This window comes from Castor canadensis, chromosome 3 (assembly GCF_047511655.1).
Source record: "Castor canadensis chromosome 3, mCasCan1.hap1v2, whole genome shotgun sequence".
Taxonomy (NCBI): Eukaryota; Metazoa; Chordata; class Mammalia; order Rodentia; family Castoridae; genus Castor; species Castor canadensis.
Genome location: NC_133388.1, coordinates 69,655,861 through 69,668,149, shown reverse-complemented (window position 1 = coordinate 69,668,149; position 12,289 = coordinate 69,655,861). Strand labels below are relative to the sequence as shown.

General features: G+C 32.9%; 1 protein-coding gene across 6 annotated transcripts in view; it reads right to left on the bottom strand.

Moving 5' to 3' along the window:
- Positions 1–12,289, bottom strand: part of Ralgapa1 (Ral GTPase activating protein catalytic subunit alpha 1) — a 241,944-nt gene that overhangs the window by 82,052 nt on the left and 147,603 nt on the right. For all 6 annotated transcript variants that reach the window (XM_074068142.1, XM_074068145.1, XM_074068143.1 and 3 more), the window contains 4 exons: positions 11,787–11,845; positions 8,963–9,071; positions 7,214–7,324; positions 2,887–2,955 (listed from right to left, as the gene is read on the bottom strand). In XM_074068142.1, the coding sequence (XP_073924243.1) occupies positions 2,887–2,955; positions 7,214–7,324; positions 8,963–9,071; positions 11,787–11,845 (348 nt within the window). The remainder of the gene's footprint in view (positions 1–2,886; positions 2,956–7,213; positions 7,325–8,962; positions 9,072–11,786; positions 11,846–12,289) is intronic.

The window sequence follows — 12,289 nt, the reverse complement described above, 5'->3', positions numbered from 1 at the left end:
CTGTAAGACTGGTACTGACCAGTATTTCCCTGAATACAGCATTCTGTTTTATACCTCTGATTGTACACATACTATTTCCTCTATTTGGAATAACTGACTCAAACTCTTACCACTATTTATGTAGGAAACAAATCTTATTCATCTTTAAGAAGTTTTCCTTTAACAAGTTCTATCCTCTTTATTAGTTAATTCCTCTACTATGCTACCTTGTATCAGATACATCTTTCTCCTTTTTGTAGGAAGCACTTACTATTATTTTTTTGGTGGTACTGGGACTTTGAACTCAGGGTCTCACACTTACTAGGCAGGTGCTCTGCCACTTAACCTACACCCCCAGACTTTTTTTTGTGTGTGTGTGCTTTAGTTAACTTTCAGTTAGGGTCCTTTGTTTTTTGCCTGGTGCCAGTCTTGGATGGCAATCCTTCTTCCTATCTATGCCTATTAGTTGCTGGGATTATAGTGCACCACCACACCTGGCTTGTTGGTTGAGATGTGGGGGTGGAGGGAGGTGTCTTACTGACTTTTTGCTTTGGCTGGCTTTGTACTGTGATTCTGATCTCTACCACACAGGTAGCTGGGATATAGGTATAAAATAGGTATAAATCACCTTGCCTGGTTAGTAAGCACTTACTATGTTGTATTGCCTCACTTATTTCTCTAATCTTTAAATGAGAGCAGGGCCTATCTTATTTATCTCTATATAACTAGTACAAGCAAAATACCACAAATATTTTGTGATCAATAAATGTTGAGTGAATTAAGAGAGAGTGGGAGAGAAAAAAACTTGGTGGTATAGATTTTTTCATGAAATATATGGCTTATTAGTATTCAGACATTGTTTACAAACTGGATTTGTGACTCTTAGCTAAAAAATAAGAGTATAATTTGAGCATTCCTAATCTAAAACTCAAAAATCCAACTTTTTTGAGTGCCAAAATGATGCCATGAATTGGAAAATTCCACACCTGATCTCATGTGACCAGATGTAGTCCAAATGTGGGTGCAATAAATACAGTTTTTTAAATTACCTTTAGCCTATGTGTATAAGATGTATAGGAAATATAAAGACACTTCTTGGGTCCTAACCCCAAAATATAATGTGTAAGCAAATATTAAAAAAAAAAACCAAAACCTCAAAATCTAAAACACTATGGTCCCAAGCACTTCAGATAAGTGAGTCTCAAACTGTGTATGTCCCTTTTAAAGATGAAGAAGAATGTATTTATTAAGCGGTATACAATCTGTCTGTCTAAATGGGGCTTAAATTGAAGGGAAAAGAACAAAAGAATTGGGGTAAACTCATGAAATCAGAGATTTGAAAGACAGCACAAGTAACACTGAAAAAAAAAAAAAGCATAAAGACATGTAGGCCACACAAGAAAATAACTGGTAATAGGTACAGAAACATAACTATAGTATCAAGAGTTCGGTAAATTAATGAGGAAAAAATAAGCAGTAAATAAAACATACTTCAAATTTTGATACAATATGATTAAGAGGAAGTAACATTGAAACCTGGAGAACAGAATTTGTGAATGGAATGACAGGGAAATGAAGAAAATAATTTTGAGAAAAAAATTAATAGAATCCAAAGCAGCCTATCTAACAGAACTTTGCACTATAGTCTTATTTGTCCACGTGGTTATTGAGCACTTGAAATGTACAAATGAAGAATTAGAATTTTAATGTAAACTTTAATTTTAAGCTATATTGGATAAGTTGTTACCGTAATGGGCAGCACAGATCCAGTCTCCACACATTATGTATAATGTATGGTACATAATAAAGAGAACTAGCAGTTCATAGTGATGATGCACACCTTTAATCCCAGGTACTTGGGAAGCACAGATTAGGAACACTGTGGTTTGAAACCAGCTCAGACAAAAAAAAGTTAGCAAGACCATGTCTCCAACAATAAGGTGGGTGTGGTGGTATGCACCTCTAATTCCAGCTATGCAGAAGGCATACATAGGAGGACTGTGGTCTGAGGCTGGTTCCAAACAAAAAAAGGAGACCCTATCTGAAAAATAACTAAAGTAAAAAGGGCTGGCAGGGTGGCTGAAGTGCTAGAGCGTCTGCCTAGCAAGTATGATGCCCTGATTTTTGACCTCACTATCAACAACAACAGCAACAACAAAATGAGCACACATATGAAAATGGAACTTCTGGTCAATAGGAAAAACACTCAATAGAAACAGACTTGGGGATGCATGTGATATTGGATTTAGGAGACAAAGACTTTAAAATAATTATGATAAAAAAGTTAAGGAGTCTTTAAAAGAAGATACTTATAATCGATGAAGAAATGCAGAATTTCAAGAAGATATGAAAATTATAAAAAGAAACTCTAGAACTAATAAATCCAGTATCAAATAATTAAAGAACTCTCATAATAAATTTATGAAGGTAAATCCTACTTGTAAAACTTTTTGGTGGACAGAGGGAATGTATTCTCCTGAGTAGTATGCATACCTCTACATATTATATGTACTTTGCTTACTGGAGATATCTTTACTTCCTACACAAAAACAAGTGACTGCCTTTAGAGGTGATGAGTTTCTCAGAATCAATAATCCTCAGGAATATCACCATAAATGGGCAGGATATAGTAAAATAATTGTAAGTGAAAAGAATGTTCTCCAAGATTCCTTACTAAGATTCAAAGATTTTGTCAAATGGCCATGAAATTTGACCTAAAAAATACTTTGGTTATAAATAAATAATGGAAAGATATACTTTAGATTATAATTATTTTTAAATAAAAGATGAATTCTTTTTTATATATACACCTTTAATTATACAATAAACATATACACTTTTAAAAAATTTTAAATATAAAGCATTCTAGATATCACATATTAAAATGCCAAACAAAATTTAAATTACCCTCTTATCCATTTCATAAGATGAAGCTTCTGTACTAGGCAAAAGGTGGGTGATAGTGGCTATTAGGATCTGTCAGCAAAAATAAGATCAAAATATGGTTAAATTCATGGTATATAAAAAAAAGTAGTGCTGCAAATTTATCCTAAGTACATTATCTAAACATATCACCTAATACACACATTGTTAATGTAATTTGTAGTAGGTAAGCTTTTCAAGGACACTTAACTACCAATTATTTACAGTCCTCATGTACAGCATCAAAACTACATACATGTTCTGTCAAATACAAATAATTTCATCCTAATTCAATTAATGAATCCACAGGTATAAACACAGATAATTACGTTCATTATAGAAAAATCACAAGATACAGATAAGTGAATAGATTTATAAAGTTCATTGTAATTCTAACACCTCACAGAATCTATTCTGAGGTCTTTACAGATGTTCCTATGTATGCAGGTTGAGTATCCCTAAACCTAATTACCAAAATGCTTCTAAATCCAAAACTTAGAATGCTAACATCATGCTCAAAAGGTAGGTTTTGAAGCATTTCAGATTTTTGGATTAGGAATGCTCAACTGGTGAAATCTATGAAAACATTCCAAAATCTGAAAAATTCCAAAATCTGAAACACTTCTGGTTTCAATCATTTCACATAAAGGATACTCAATATGTATATGTAAATATATGCTTTTGATAAAAAAATGTAGCTTTTTAAATTGACATTTATTATAAGCTGAATATTACATGAAGATATTTGATATTGGGAACATGAAGCATTTCAGAAAGACACTGTTAAAATAAGGTGAAACATTTATATTCAGTACTATCATCTACCCTGTAAATTGCTTGGTTTCATCCCTTTTCTTTTTGAGATGAGGGTCTTCTTACATGTTATGTTGCTCAGGCTAGCCTCAAATTCCTAGTTCAAGCCATCCTCCTGCTACAACCTCCCAAGTAGCTGGCAATACAGGTTTATGCAACTATGCTGATTTTATTCCAATTTTTAAGTATATATATTGAAAATATACCAGTGCAAATTTTTACTGTATGTTTCAATGGATTAAGTTAAAAAAAATCTAAACATACATTCTAAAGAACTCAGCTCAACAGCAAGAAAACAAATGGATTGAAAAAATGAGCAAAAGATCTGAACAGACATTCCTCAAAAGAATACATTTAAAAAAGGCCAATAAATACATGAAAAAATGCTGAACACATCACTACTCATCAGAGAAATACATATCACAACTACAATAATGGGCTGGTGGAGTGGCTTAAGCAGTAGATTGCCTGCCTACCCAACCAAGCAAGCAAAAAAAAAAAAAAAAAAAAACTGGGGTATAGATTGAGGTCCTGAGTTCAATAACCAACACAAAAAACCAAAACCAAAAACCTACAGTGAGATGCCACCTAAATACAATCTGAATAGCTATTCAGAAAAAAAAAAAAAAAAGCTAACAAACACTGGTGAGAAGGCAGAGAAAAGGAAACCTTTACCCATTCTGGTTGGTGGGAACATAAAGAGTATAGCCACTGTGAAAAAATGTATGGAGGTTCTCATAAAAATTAAAAAGAGAACTACCATATGATCTAGTAATCCTACTACAGGGTATATCTAAAAGAAATGAAATCAGTAGGTTGGTGAGACATGGGAACTCCCATGTTCACTGTAGCCAAGATCTGGAATCAGCCTAAGTGTCCAAAAATGGATGAATGGAGAAAGAAAATGCAGTGGATATAAACATAATGGAATACTATTCAGATATAAAAAGGTAAAATCCTGTGGTGGCAGGAGGCTGAGGAAGATATGGGTGTGGGAAACCAAGAAGTTGGCCAATAGTTTACAATGTTATTGTTAGACAGGAAGAATGAGTTGTGGTGTTATATCACACAGTAGAGTGACTACAGCTAACAATAATGTAGTATATACTTCCAAAAAAGTTCAAAAAATCTAGAAGAGGCTGGGCATGGTGACACAAGCCTATAATTCCAGAATTTAGGAGGTGGAAGCAGGAGAATCATGAATTCAAGGCCAACCTGGGATACATAGCAAGTCTGAGGACAGCATGGGCTACACACTAAGAACCTATATCAAACACACAAAAAAACCCCAAAAAGCAAACAAAGCTATAATAAGGATTTTAAATGATATCACAATGAAATTATAATGTTTAATATGCTAATACTAAATATATTAATATATTGATAATATACTGTGCATGCCATAAATGTGCAATTAGGTTTCAACCAAAAAATAAAATACAAATATACTTTATATAGAGAAAGACTTTACTCCCTAGTTAAATCTAGTAAATCAGATGTATCTGCTTCACACTGGTACTGGTAATAAAATTGGGTTTCTATAAATCTGCAAATAGGTAACCATTAGTGAAATTCTCCATTACTTGGGGTTTCATTTCTTCAAGATTAGGTAGAAAAAAACAACTCTTGATGCTTATCTAGCCAGCACAGAGCATAGTAAAACAATTTGTATTAATTCTATATGCTGATACATTCTTAAGTATTAATAATAAATGTGAACTGATGAAGAAAATAGGGGAAACAATTTGGAAGCACTCTACCATTGAACTATATCCCTAGCCTCCAGAATAATAATCTTAAAGTTGTAAAATTTTCAAAGGCGTTAACATTTTAAATGTTTTATTACTAGACTTATATCGTACATTATTTACATGGCCCACATCATCTCTCCCTCTCAGCCCCTTCCCCACTCTGCTTAAAGCAATTGTAAGAGGTTTTCTAGTTCTGTTTCATATAGGTATATGAAGTTCATCTACCATATGCAGTCACCTTAATCTCCTTAGTCTAATCAGAATTGTCACTATGAACTACCCTGTATCATCAATATATCCTAATAAGAATTTATTTAAGAAAAATAAATCTAAAAAAAGATGTTTCATTACTAGACACATACATGCACATTCACATCCAGTTACCACATCCCACATTACATGATAATAGCTACAGCCAACATTAGTATTTATATTTCATTATTTATATACCATCAAAGTATTAAGTACTCTCCATGCAATTCTCACTAGTCTTTACAGAATCTGTGAGGTAAGTATTTCTATCCCAAATGTAATGAGTTCAGAGTTTAGTGAGCTGAGTAACTTGTTCAGAGTTATAGTCAGGAGGTGGCAGAGGCAGGGTTAGTTAAATCCAGAAGCATCTAACCACCAACCTACTCTTTTAGCCAACACATACTTACTCAATATTTTGCACATTAAAGGCTAAGGTCTGAATTCTATTTCTGACCTGCTAGTTTGTGACTTTATGTAGTTACTAAATCTTTAGTTTCTTCCTCTTAAAGAAGGTGAACTTGAAAAGGGAATAATCTATCTGAAACAACTTTTAAGAATTTAATATTTATGAAAAGGAGACTGGTATATAGTAGATGCTTAATATTTTCATCTTTTGGAAGAATGTGATAAAACTACAAAGAAAAATTCTGATTTGGGAGAGCAGGTAGGGATTTCAATTTTTTTGAGGAGTAGTAATTATTGAAGTATTGGGAGGAGTTAGAGAAGTAAAATATTTTGGGTAAGAAAAAGAGAATGAGTTGCATTTATTAACGAGTAAGCAGACTCAGTTGCGTGGACAGTATGGTATTTCAAAGAAATCTGTGCATGATTCTGGAAAGATGGACTGGGTCTTCATTTGGAGGTTTTGAATTCACAGCTGAAAAATTTGAGCTGTATTTTATAGCCAAAGGAAAATCTGACATTTTGTTTTCGCTTTTTTTTTCAGGGACCATGATAGAGTCATGTGAATCATGTCTTGAAATGAAACAGAATACAAGTCAGTAGAAAGCTACTGCAATATCTCAAGAAAGAAATAAGAAAGGGCCAAAATCTTTCAGGTGTCGCATGAAGTGGAGATACTGAATTAGAACAAAACGTCCAAAACTTCATAAATGAATGACTGAAAAGGAAAGGAAAGGACTAATATCCTGATCTTGGTAAATAGAAGGATGACATATTTATTCACCTAAGAGAGAATGAAGCAGAATATAGATTTATAAAGAAAATGGTATAAATAAGCTTGTGATTAGCATTTAATTTTCTCTACAATGAATAAATTAATGATTTTACTTGGTCCAAAACCAGAAAAACAAGCTTCTAACATAAAATATAAATGAGCTGTTGGGAATTCTGATGTTACAAAAAGCATGATGGGTAGCCATTATTTAGCTATACAAAAATATTTTGACACCTATTAAATAATTTTATATTTGAAGGTGTCCAAATATAAGATTTTTTCACAAGGTTATAATAAAAATAAACGAGAAATTACTTACTTGAATAATTTTCAAGGGAGAATCAGGCTGGTAAATCTGAAGTCTAGGCACATAATGAACCAGCATGTGAAGCATGTTACAAGCTACGTGGGCTACTGTTTTATTAGCAAACTGCAATAATAGCACAAAAGTTAGTGTTAGAAAGTTTTTCATGAACTATTTGTCAACGCATTAGCTGCTCACAATTTTGAAATTTCGCATGTTTCTTTTTGCCACTGTAAATTTCAGTACAGTACTATTAGGAAAATAAATTTGCAGTTGCAAGATTAAAAAAAATCACAATATATTCCCCAAACACATATTATCATACTTTTTCTTTGTAATGTTTGTGCTCATTAAATTTTTATTGCATTTTCTCTTACCTGGATTTCTGCAATGGCCTCTAAACTACTAATCTTATTATCAATTTTCCACCATTTCAACCTACTTTTCACAATACTTCCAAAATGAACTTTTAAAGTGCTCATATGATCCTGACATTTTCTACACTTACAATTTTCAGGAGACTTCTCCAGTGGCACAAATTTTTATGCTTATCTATGTCCAAATCTTACCCATATTTCAAACTCCCCAAGTGTTCTCTGATAAAAGTCAATGTGATCTCTGCTCTCTTTGAACTCCATTAGCAGTTTATATGCACTACTCTTTTAGTCCTCTCAGCTTTATATATTTTATAACTATTATTCTAGCATTCTTCAGCTATTGTATTATTAATCTGTTGAAGCGAATATTTACATTGATTTTCATCCTGTTATCCTTCACTTTGATTAGCAAAGTGCTTCAAACATAGTACATATTCAGAAAATCTGCCAAGTAAATATTATTCGAAACCACTTATTAGGAAAAAGAAACCCCAAAATACCTATTATGTAGGCTGCATGCTTAGAACCTTAAACAGGTACTGTAATATTAAAAGTAAGTAATATACATCCTTTCTTAAGTTGTTTTTTTTTTTTAAACCCACCTGTTTAAAGTGGGCATGGTAGTACACACCTGTAATCCCAGCACTTGTTAGGCAGAGGCAGGAGGATCATGAGTTTTGAGGGCACCTGAGCTACATATTGAGTTCAAGGCCAGCCTGGGCTAAACAGTGAAGTTCTATCTCAAAAAAAATCCAAACAAAACCCAAAAGAAAAAAAAAATCAATTATTCATTCAGATTCTCCAAATGACATTTCTAAAGCAATCTTATTGTGACTAAACAGATAGCATTTATTTTTAATGATAAAGCCAAAAGTCTAACACTTCAAGCACTTAGTATGACTTTTTCTTTTTTTTTTTTTTCTTTTGGTGAGACTGGGGCTTGAACTAAGGCTTCATGCTTGCAAAGCAGGTGTTCTACTGCTTGAGCCATACCTCCAGTACCACTTCAAGCATTTAGGAAGTAATAAAGATGAAAGAATAAGTCACAAAAATACTAGTTAAAAAAAACCAAACCAACAAAACCCCTGAATATATTGTGTTTAATGACTGCTTTTCTTTTCAGGAGTCATCCACATGTATTCTATGGACAAAGCCAAATGCATAAAAAAGTTTGGGTAAAAGAAGTCATCACAAAAGTACCCTAAATTCAAGACTGGCATCATTCTTAAGGAAAGTCAGAATCAAGGTAAAATGTAATAATAAAATAATGAAAATATTTACTTAATGTTTTATTCCACATGGGCACAAGATATAATTAACACGTGGAGGAAAAAATAACCATGCATACTATATTAACTTAATATATTTTAGAAACAGTTTTCTTTACCTTTAAGGAAACACAAATTACATTTAGAGCTTCTTTTATTTGAGGATGATGAGACTCGTGGACTAGTTCTTCACAAATCCAAATACCTAAACTGCAAAGTGCGACACATCTGCAGAAATCAACAATGACATAAAAAATATGTGGATCAGCCTTTGAATAAAACTATCACCACAACAAATCAACTGACATAGAATGAACACACACATGTAAGTTAATCAATTTATTACTCTATATGTTAGCTGGGGATTAAAGAGTAGAAAGTGGAGAGAAAGAACAACCTCAAAACCTTAAACCTAATTTTTAAAATTATTATTATTATAATTTACTACCAAGATCACACTCTGGATAATAGAGGGCATTCTTTCTAACAATGTATGGCAATAAGCTGATAATGCTATAAAGTTTTCCAAATGAATATGTAACCTGCTTTCAATAGGGAAGAGTATAATGTTATTGATTGACATTAGTAAAATTAACTTAATAAACTACGAAGCTGATGAGGTAGGTAAAATATTTTTGTATATTTTAAATTTAACACAATGAGTCACAAATTATTTTTTAAAACAAATTGACAATACAGAATATACAAAAGAATTCTGACTGAAAAGCATAAGGCCCTAAGTTCAACCCTTAGTACTCCAAGAACAACAAAAAGCAAACAAACAAAAAAAAGAATTCCAAGTAACAGAAAGTCTTTAAAAAGCCTACCACTTTATTTTTTCCTACTAATGGAGGGAAAAGACAAGTCTTACATAGTATTTACACAACTAAATAAACAAGTTTTAGGTGTAGTAATGGAAGCATGTGTAGTCTTAAAGCAACAGTAAGTTCTGAAATGCAGCAAAGCTCTCCATGGACTCGGCTAACTAAAGGGAGAAATGGGGAGTAAAAATGCTCAACAATTTTCATTGTAACAAGAGGAACTAAGAATGGGATGTGTGTTTTTGTTTTTGTGTGTGTGTGAGAGAGAGAGAGAGAGAGAGAGAGAGAGAGAGGGAGAATACACACACACACACACACACACACACACACACACACACACACACAGAAAGAGAAGGAGAGAGAATATGTACAGAGAGGGGGGGGGAGAGGGAGAATACACACACACACACAGAAAGAGAGGGAGAATATGTACAGAGAAGAGAGAGAGAGAGAGAGAGAGAGAGAGAGAGAGAGAGAGAGAGAGAGAGAGAGAAAATACACACACAGACAACAGTTTCTCCAAATTGTCCAAATGGTAAGATTATTTCCAGTATAGCAAGAGTTTGGTTCTGCTCAGATTCTGGGTATAAGCTTTAAAAACAAAAATGAAAGGTATACTATAAAAGTAAGGGTAAACAAGTTGGGGCAACACTTATTTATGTTCAATTGCTATGTTAATGTGTCACAGGTCTACCTCTGGTCAGCTATGTTTTTAGAATTCTACATTCTTTCATTTGAAAGCCAACACACTATATTAAAAAAAGAAATGCAAAAGATTTAGAGTCTTAAGCTCTACTTTAAACTTATGCATGTAATAAGATCCTGAAGACAACATGAAACAATAGGGCTGGGGGCATGGCTTAAGCCTGCATAGCAAGTGTGAATTCCTGAGTTCAAACCCCAGTACCACCAAAGAGAGAGGATAGTGATTATGGCTCTACCACATCTGGGAGACAGGGCAGTTTATTTAAATTCTCTGAGTTCCAGTTTCCTTATCTATAAAAAGGTTAAAAATTGTACCTAACTCATAGAGTTATTACAAAATTCACTGAGGCACTGAATTTAAAGTATTTACAACATGCCTAGCACACAGAATGGACTTAATAAACAAAGCTGGAAGAAGATGGTGAATTCATACATTTCTCAGAATTGTGATGAAGATTAAATGAAACAAATATTGTAAGGAAATCCTTGCAAACTTGAGTGGGATTAATGTAAAAGAAGAATTTGCTCAAAAATAGATTTATGGTAGTTAACATGGTTATTAAATAGGAAAAATAAACAATTAAAATTTTAAAAACTGGACCTATTCTCATTTATCCAAACAGTTCTTTACACTATTTTTTTATTTGTAAGAAAAAAGGGTTTAAATTAGAATTCGAATCCAAATGGTCCAAGCCATATTCCATACCTTTTGAGCTTTACATCAACAAATGAGTAGATGATTGGAATTGAGGAAGCTTTTCAGAGATGTAGGTCAGAGGAGAAATGGCATAGTCTAATTTGAAGCTAATGACATACTAGTAGAAATAGCATTAAGAAATATAAAATATAATTAAATGATGTTTTGGCAAAGAGAAGAAATATGGTGTGCTTTTGGCAACCTGCTAAATTAAATCTCAATCTTTTTTTGGGAAAAATTTATTTAGCAAAATACAAAATGTCAGTTTTCAATGCTTAAGACATAAAAAGGGGGTTGGGGTGTAGCTCAGTGATACAGTGTATGCTTAGCGTGCATGAGGCCCTAGGTTTGATTCTCAGCACACACACACACACACACACACACACACACACACACACACACACAAAACAGAAAAAAGAAAAATGTAAAAATTTTGTTACTTGTAGTCTATTAAAAATCACAAAGATGTGTGAATATTAAAATATACCATTTTCTTAGACATTACTTATACAGGAAAATATTTTAATTCAGTTTAATGAACACTCATTGGACACCTACTATTGTATTTCAAAGTATTCAAATAATTAAAATTTGTAACTCAGAAAGGCTTTTATGTGTCTGAAACAATATGGACTACAAATATTTTAATCAACTTTTAAAATAAGATTCTAAAGCCAGAATAGTTACGTTAAGGGTTAAGTCTAAGAATATCTGACCTACCGTGCAGGACCGGAGGGCTCATCTCTTGCAGAGCTTAATACAGTTTTAATTATAAGTTCCTAAAATAAGAGAAAACAGTTAATAGCAATGATTAAGATTTCATTCATTAGTTTACCATACATTTATTAGGTGGGCACTCAGACCAGGCACTATCAGGCATTAGAGATACAACAGATAAATAAAACGGTTTATTCTCATGTAGGTAATTTTTTTGTTCTTGCTATTATTTTTGAGATAGGGTCTTGCTATATACCCAGGCTGGCCTCAAAAGTGCAGTAATACTGCTTCAGTTTCCTGAGTTGAGGGATTATAGAAGTGCACTGTCACACCCGGTTTCATGTGTATACTTTGAATAAAAAGTCCAATATTATTCACAAAAGTAGCTAAATAAATAACATAATTTATAAAAATTATAACCTAAAGTCTATGTTCAAGATAAGCTTTTTTCCAGATTAGAAGAGCAATAAATGCTCACTATAAGACAGGTAATTAAAGCAGAATCA